This window comes from Jatropha curcas, chromosome 9, assembly GCF_041381405.1.
Source record: "Jatropha curcas cultivar XTBG-Jc1 chromosome 9, XTBG_Jcur_1.0, whole genome shotgun sequence".
Classification (NCBI taxonomy): domain Eukaryota; kingdom Viridiplantae; phylum Streptophyta; class Magnoliopsida; order Malpighiales; family Euphorbiaceae; genus Jatropha; species Jatropha curcas.
In genome coordinates, this window is record NC_143159.1 from 22,857,683 (window position 1) to 22,866,312 (window position 8,630).

The 8,630-nt window shown below is 30.3% G+C and overlaps 1 protein-coding gene across 1 annotated transcript; it reads left to right on the forward strand.

The window, feature by feature from the left end:
• The first annotated feature begins 3,500 nt into the window (after positions 1-3,500).
• LOC149493828 (non-specific lipid-transfer protein A-like) lies at positions 3,501-4,214 on the forward strand. Its single transcript, XM_089726203.1, has 2 exons — positions 3,501-3,934; positions 4,031-4,214. The coding sequence occupies exons 1-2, from the start codon at positions 3,594-3,596 to the stop codon at positions 4,038-4,040; spliced, it is 351 nt and encodes a 116-aa protein (XP_089582329.1). The 5' UTR covers positions 3,501-3,593; the 3' UTR covers positions 4,041-4,214.
• Positions 4,215-8,630: the final 4,416 nt, after the last annotated feature.

Consider the following 8,630-nt stretch of genomic DNA (forward strand, 5'->3'; position numbering starts at 1 on the left):
TCCCAGAAAATTATTTTCTTAGAAAATAGAAAACAGTTCAAGTAAATATAGCCTTGAGTTCTATTTAAAAACATAACTTTTTAACTTATAAAAAATTCAATAATAATGGTAATATTTGTATCAAAAATAATTTATTGTTTTTCTTGAAAACTTAATAATACATTAATAATGAAGATAAGTTGAGTATATCATAATATTCATGTAGGAATAAGAAATACAAGTATAGAAAATTGAAATCTTTTGTTCGAAGATGTTCTTGATCTTAGCAAAACAGATTAAATCTTCTAAGTAAAAACTAGTCCATTTTCAAATAGGACGATAAAAGAAACTTTTCACAATATTGTTTCGAATATTGTTCTTTCAAAAAATTATTACAATTGACACTTGCAAAAGAGTTTAATATAACAAATTTTAATGAGCCGCACTACCAGGCTTCATTGATAAAAGAAACTTACCCGAACTTGAAGATCTGAATTCTCAAACCACAAACAACCAACAATTCATCTGGTATTTCGAACTGCCAGAGAAATGAAAGATCCAAATAAAAACTCAATAACGAGGAACAACTCAATGAAAGAAGAGAAATTAATAGTCCCAAAAAGAATGTACCAAAAACATTCAATCTGAGAGACTAAATTCAAATATTGTTCCAAACAATTATAGGTTTGGAAATTATTAAAAAGAAAACTAAATTAAAGAACAACAATAATGAGAGATGAAAAGAAACCACCGCGACCAAAGAAGATAGTCGACGGTGATTTAGAAACAAAATCAACGAGAACATAAAACAGAGAGAGCCAAAGAGAAAAAAAAATTTAATTTATTGTTTAACATCCATTATATTTTCTTTATCATGTATATATAATTTATAAATACAAACACACACATACATATATGTACTTTTATTATTAAACCAATTGTACAATACAAAAATGTTGTTTATTCGTTGCTCATAGACAAGCTAGTAGTTAATTACATTTTAAAAAACGGTTGATGTTACATAAATTTTTGCAGGAAGTAGAAAGCAAAAACAACAGAAATATCCAAAAAAAGCAAAAAGCAAAAGGCAGTAACCGCCTTGGAAGTTGCAGAGTTAGAGCATGAACTAGTAGATGTACCTATTAGCTATGCAGACCTTTGATCCAAATTATAGAACCAAAGATAAAAAGGTGCATAAATATTATTATTATTATTATATATTTATCTTTACACAAAAGTTCTATTATATGTTTACCTTCCTAATTAGTATATTCTATGTATTTACAAGTTATCCTTGTATAATATACTTTGCTTTAATGATCAACCTAAATTTATTATTATAATTTTATATTATATTAATTTACTTTTCAATAATTCAAATAATAATAATACAATAAGTTATTGGGTTTCGAATTAATTCATATCCTAATAGCAATAAGTTATTAAGATTTAGGTTGTGTTCGTGAACAAAAACGTTATTTTTTTATAGTGTTGGTAATATAACGTTTGAAATAACTTTTAGAAATTAAGATAGCGTTTTATAAAAAGTTAATTCATGTAATGTTTAACCTTTAATGTTTTATAAAAAGCTAGTCAAATAGCTAACAGATAAATATTACTAAAATAATTAATTTTGCCGAACATACCCTTAATTTATTAATATATAGATTGTGATTAACATGTATATATAGCAATAAGTTCATACTGAAAATTATCATGGCGACCTTTACTTGGTTGAAAAGTTTCAATACCAATTTTCTGAAGAGTTATTGATTTCAAAAAATTATTTCTTTCTTTTAGAAAAATTTATTCAAGGTGTATCAAAGTGTAGAGTTTATTCATAACTAGACTGAAATGTTACTATGTATAGTGCAACGATGTGGCACCCTAAGGTTAACGCTTAGGGCACCCTTACATTTGCGAGGTACCTATCATCGCCCATTGAAATTTTACTTTTCAATATTAACTCTAAGCACCCTTACATTTGCGAGGTCCTTATCATTGCCCCTTAAAATTTTACTTTTCAATATTAGCTATGCACATCAGCACCTGGCGAATCCGCCAAATTTGCATGTTCTTCAAAGGAGCCTACGTGGCAAAACGCTTATGACATGTGGTCCAACTCAGATTTTTTTTTTTATTTCTTAAAATTTTTTTTCTTTTTTATTTTATTTTCAGAACTAGAGAAGTTACCCATGGGACCTTTTCTCAAGAGGGCTTGGTCATCAATAGCAGTGAAGCTATTATCATAAGGACTTAGCTCCCCAATCTACTTTTTTTGACTCCTCCAAAGATGCTGCGACCAACCTTGCCCTTATTGCCCATCCAGCCTTCCCATAGGCATGGTATCAAACCCAAGACATAACAAAGCTTTATATTAGTTAGTTAACCACAAAAATCATTCAAATTAGCATGTCCTGTGAAAACAACCTTCGTATCCCCTGCTTCCACCATAAAAGTAAAGAAATCAGATTTCACATCCCCTATAAAGTATTCTCGAAAATTCAACCCGAGTGAGAATCATAGGAAACTCAAGAGAGCTAGATACAGTAGCAAGAATCTGGTGTTTAAAGGAGTCCGAATACGCACTTGGGGCAAATGGATGTCGAAGATTTGAGAGCTCCGAAAGAACTTGATCTTTGATAGAATGCTTGAGCAAAATTATTTTTTCATTATCTTGTTTGGTTTTTGAATTTTCTTAGTTCTAATTTTTGTATATGCTCATCTTGCGTTTGATGAAATGCCAGATATATTTTATTTTATTTCATGCTAAAGATGAATAAGGAGAAAAGCCGGTAGCATTTCCAGACCGTCACTCTCCCTTGAAGAAAGTAGCATTTATTATAGTTAAACTACAGTTTTATTTATATAATTTTACTATTATGCACGTCTTAATTAACAAATGAACAATAAGTAGCATTAATTGGAATAATAAATAAGAATTGATGAGGGTTATTGAAAATACGATAAAATTTAACAAGGGTATAATAGATAATTTAAATATTAACTATAAGGTAAAACAAGAAAGTAGACTATATTTTAGAATAAACCAAAAAGAAAAGATGAACTATCTTTCTGGATTGAAGCGAGTAATAAAAAAAAACACAATACCCTCTTCAGCAAAGTTAATTAATTGTATTAATAGCTATTAATTGTCCTAATAGTTGTAATAATCTACTCCTGCAAATAAACACTAGTATAGCTGGTACACCACCAAACACCCGTATATAACAAAGTATAAATAATAGAGACAATTAAAATACGAAATGCTATGATTGGCCCAAGATTGGTAAGATCCTGATGCCTGTTAGGTGATAGAAAAATTGTCAAAAAAAAAAAAAAAAAAATCCAATAAAAACTCATCGTCTTTGCAGTTAAAGGCAAACCAGTGGCCTTTCAAAGTAGAGAAGAAAACAAAATAATGTAACCGATATTCTATACTGTTATATGCTTATACATCAGTTCATGACCCACATACTTAGCTTTCTTATCTTTGAAGAGGCTATAAATACCACATTCGAAGCTCATCCCACTCAAACTCACAGAAATATATAGCATAGAAGCTCAATATCTCAGTTAATTAAGCAGTTCACAAACTTTAACAAGTAGCAAAAATGAAGGGAGCCATCATCGCAGTTTTGGTTGTTGTAGCTCTTGTTCAACTCATGGCAATGCCAGGAGAGGCTGTGGATTGTGGGCAAGTAAATTCGGCTTTGGCCCCTTGCATTCCCTTCCTGACTGGAGCAGGCACCGCTCCATCAGCTGCATGTTGTGGTGGAGTCAAGAATTTGAAGGCGCTTGCTCCAACCACAGCCGATAGGCGAGCTGCGTGCGACTGTGTTAAGGCTGCTGCCTCTCACTATCCAAATATAAATGAAGATTCCGCCTCTTCACTCCCTAAAAAATGTGGGGTTGAAGTGACTATTCCCATCTCCAAGAATACAAACTGTCATAAGTAAGTTCTTCTCGATCATTACTTGATTTTTGGATTTGGTTATAAATTATAATTAAGTGAAACTAATGTTCTTTTTTCCAAATTTTCTTTGTCCAGCATCAACTGAAATGAAGGCGTTTTGCAGAGAGGAATTAAGATTTGGAAGCCTCGATCGGGTTTTGGCCGTCATGTTCTTGATATTTTTTTTTTTTTACGATTAAATATATCTAAATAAAATAAATAAAAAATGCTAGTTGTATGGGAATCCTTTTAATTATATAAACGAAAATTCATTTCGGTACGGATACTTTTCCCAAATGAGAATTATAATTCAATATATACCTCCTAAAGAATTGTGGTGATACTTGTGGAAACAATTACATGGCAGTGTTACTTAAAACGTGATATACGGGATACACTGTATGAGAACGCAGCACGATACAAATTTTATTAAATTCGTTTTCTCATACAACAATCACATACATTGAATTGGATGCATTTAAATATCAATGAATGCTAATATGTCTTGTGGAAACACAATCATTTTATTGAAAGCGTAAAAAATCTTTATATGTCTTATAAGACAAAAAGATTCCGGCATCAAGGATGCTAAAAATGCGGAAACTATAATATACATATTTGTGTGTAGAAATTATGAAATTTTCTTTTCAAAAGATTCAAAAAAAAAAAAATTATGAAATTTCATGTAGTAAAGAGAATTGTGTAAAGGAGTTGGTGTAACAAACACGGGCTTGACAATGGAGATAAATTAATTTTTATAACCGTACAGGACAATAATTATTGAATGGTTTTATAACCGTACAGGACTTGGAATCAAGTTGATGATTGAATCGTGTTTTAGAATGGGTTAATTATGTTTGACTAGTTTAAGATTTATTTTTTAATAATTATTTATAAAAATTTACAAAGATATAAAAATCTATTATAGCTTTTGTAATTTTTACTTGCATAATACATAAAAATGAGAAATACATGTAATTCAAAATAATTTATTTTAAATTATTCAAGAAAAATAGTACTAATTACTCTTTCTCTGTGATATATAGTGTGAGAACTATTCCCAATTTGAAAAACATAGAGAAAACATATATTTTAAATTATAATCTAAATTGTTTCATAATTAACGATAGTAATCCACAATTGAGCCAAACATATTTTCTTGTGGTAAAATATGAGAAGGAAAAGCTATTTTGAATTAATTATTAATCCCTCTGTTTCAAAATATAAGTCTTTTTGGATCATTATTTTGTCCCAAAATATAAGTCGTTTTGAGTATTTTAAGAAATAATAAATTATATTTTTCCAATGTTACCTTTGTTTATATTAAATACAATAAATACATTCACAAATGACAATTGGTTTTGAGATGGATAATTTGGTCAAATTATCCTTGATTTTGTTATAATTTAGGAGAATTAATTATTTCCTTAATTATTATGCAAAAACCTTAAACGACTTATATTTTGGAACAAAAGGAGTATTATAATAAATTAAAAACGGTAAAAGGTTGTTAGTGTAATTGAGTTAATAAAAGATGAGATATAAATTCTAAATCATTCATCTCTGATTTTCATTGCATAATCCTCATTAATATATACTAGTGTTTTAGAGATATAAGGCCTAAAATTGATTATAATCATGCATGCATGCATGTTCAAGTTTTTGGGTAATGCATGTGAGTAGGGGTTTAAATGAGTTGAGCTGGCTAGAGGACTGTTTGAGCTCGGCTCGAAAAGAGTTCGAAAAAGTTCGGCTTGAATCGAGCTCGAGCCTGCTCATTTAGCAAACAAACCGAACTCGAGCCTAATGACTATTGGTTTTGAGATAAGGATAATTTGGTCAAATTACTCTTGATTTTGTTATAATTTAGGAGAATTAATTGTTTCCTTAATCATTATCAAAAACCTTAAATGACTTATATTTTGGAACAAAAGGAGTATTATAATAAACTAAAAACGGTAAAGGGTTGTCAGTGTAATTGAGTTAATAAAATATGAGATATAAATTCTAAATCATTCATCAGTGATTTTCATTGCATAATCCTCATTAATATATACTAATGTTTTAGAGATATAAGGCCTAAAATTGATTATAATCATGCATGCATGCATGTTCAAGTTTTTGGGTAATGCATGTGAGTAGGGGTTTAAATGAGTTGGGCTGGCTAGAGGACTGTTTGAGCTCGGCTCAAAAGGAGTTCGAAAAAGTTCAGCTTGAATCGAGTTCGAGCCTGCTCATTTAGCAAACAAACCGAGCTCGAGCCTAATGATGTTCAGTTTGAAAGCTCACAAGGCTTATCGAGCTTATAATATTATATATAATATTATTTTAGGCTGCTTGAGCGTCAAGCCTCGAGTTGAGCTCAATTTGAAAATTTTTGTAGTTGAACTCGAGCCTCAGGTCGAGCTCAAACTGAGCTCAAGCTTTCAACAAGCCCGATGAAATTTTTATGAGCCGAGCTTCGAGCCTGGCAGATTAGAGCTCGTCTCCGCTCATTTACACCCCTACATGTATTTCGTTGGCTTGACTTTGGATAGCATTATGAGCTTGGTTTAACCCCAAATAAATTCCAATTTATTTATGGAAAAATTACAGTAGGGTGTACGTGGTTTGTGAAATACAACTAGTCCATTCTCATGTTAAAAAATATATTTACTTGTCCCTATATTTTGCAACTTCTAGATCCTTCTGTCTAACTTTTGTATCTTTTCCATTAGGTGAACAAGAAAACACAGAGATCAATGAGAGATATGAAAATTTTATATGAGAAAAATTAAAATACGGTCCTTATAACTTGAAAAATACAATTAGTATGTTCCTATGTTTTTAAAAATATACCAAAGATGAGAAGAGATAAAATGGGTATTTTTTTGTTATTTAATAAGGCATTTAACTGAAAAAAATACAAAAATTGGACAGTATGACTATACTTATAGTCTTAGAAAAGTGAATTACAGAGAGATTTTATTAGATTTTCAAAAACACAAAGGCCGACTAATTGTATTTCATAAAATACAGGGATCATACTGTAATTTTTCCTTTATTTATATACTTTGGTTTTTGTTTTATTATTTTATTAAATTTCTATTTTAAATATATCAGGTTTAGGAATTTAACAAGGCTACATATGACATTTAAACATTATATTGTGAAAGTTCAATACCAACTAGCATAAATGATCATGATATAAAATAAAATTAAACAATTAAAACATGTATATTAAACAAATATTAAATAATTAACACATACATATCAAATAAAATTCAATCTCATATGCGTATTAAACAAACCTCAAGTGTCCTGTTCTTCCCTTAAATTCTCTTTAGGTTCCATGAAAGGAGTTAATGTTTCTATCTTTAAAAGCTAATGGCTAAAAAAATATTAACAACAGGATATAATTCAATATAACAACAATGTGGAACTTTCAAGTAATTTTATTTAAATTAAATAGTTTATTCTTCGCTAAAAGCTCCTTTGAATGAGTAATTGAAAATTACTGTTTGATGTTTTAGCTTCCAATGTACATATTTGAGCACCCAACACCAAATAATTGCAAACTGCACAACGCAAATTTGAACCTCTTATCTGAGGGTGGCCATATTACGGTTTCAGGAACCGGAACCATCGGTTCAAACCGGTCCCGAACCATAACCGGAACCGGAATCGGAGATTTCCAGTTCGATTCTGGTTCCAGATTTCTGGAACCAAAACCGGTGGTTCCACAAAACCGGTCGAAACCGGATTGGAACCGCCGGTTCTCCGGCCGGTTATAAATTGTCAGTTGTGTTTTTTTAAAAAAAAAGAATTTTGTTGTGAAATCTCTTAATTACCTCTCCCAACAGCCATAAACGGCTACATAACGGCTAGTTTCAAGGGTATTTTTGGAAAAATAATTTTTTGGATTTATTATAAATACCTCATTTCATTTACAAATTCATTAAAAAAAAATCTCTACTCTCTCTACTTACTCTCTCTACAATATACTACACTCTACTCTATATTATTCTTCTTTACTCTACAATCTCTCTTATTAAGTTATTATTCTCTCTAAATTTTTTTATTCAATTTTCCAAATTATATCTTATTATCATATAATGGCAAGTGGAGGAAACTCAAACTCAGGTAAGGGCAAGGGAAAGATTGGAGAAACACAATATTCATCTATCCCTACAAACGACATCTATGATTTCACTACCAACCAATTTAATTTTGAGGGATATCCAAATGAAAATTTGGAAATTCCAACTCAAGAATCTGAATTTAATGAGCAATTACAAGAAGAGGAAGAGCAATGAGCACAAATTGTTGGAAGAGCAAGACAAAGTTTCGACGTATTCGCCATTCATATCACGAAAAAATTCAAAGGTGAGAAAATGTACGATGTAATTTGCAATTATTGTGGAAAATCTTATAAATTTAAACATGCGGGCAGCTATGGATCATTTTGGAAGCATTTGGAGACAAAACATCCAACAAAAATAGGAGTTGATCGGTCTCAAACACAAGTTTCCGGGTACGCATCTTCTAACCTTTCTTTATTTCAATATTCTGAAAAAATACAAAAAGAAGAATTAGCAAAAATGATTTCTATGGAACATTTAGCTTTTAGTTTTGGTGAAAAAGTAGGTTTTAATAATTATTGTCAAAAAGCTTTAAATCCTTCTGCTAAAAAAGTGCCAAGAAATACTGTAAAACG

What these genes read in the sequence shown, in the direction of transcription:
- LOC149493828 (XM_089726203.1), top strand. Translation starts at nt 3,594, where the DNA reads ATGAAGGGAGCCATCATCGCAGTTTTGGTTGTTGTAGCTCTTGTTCAA.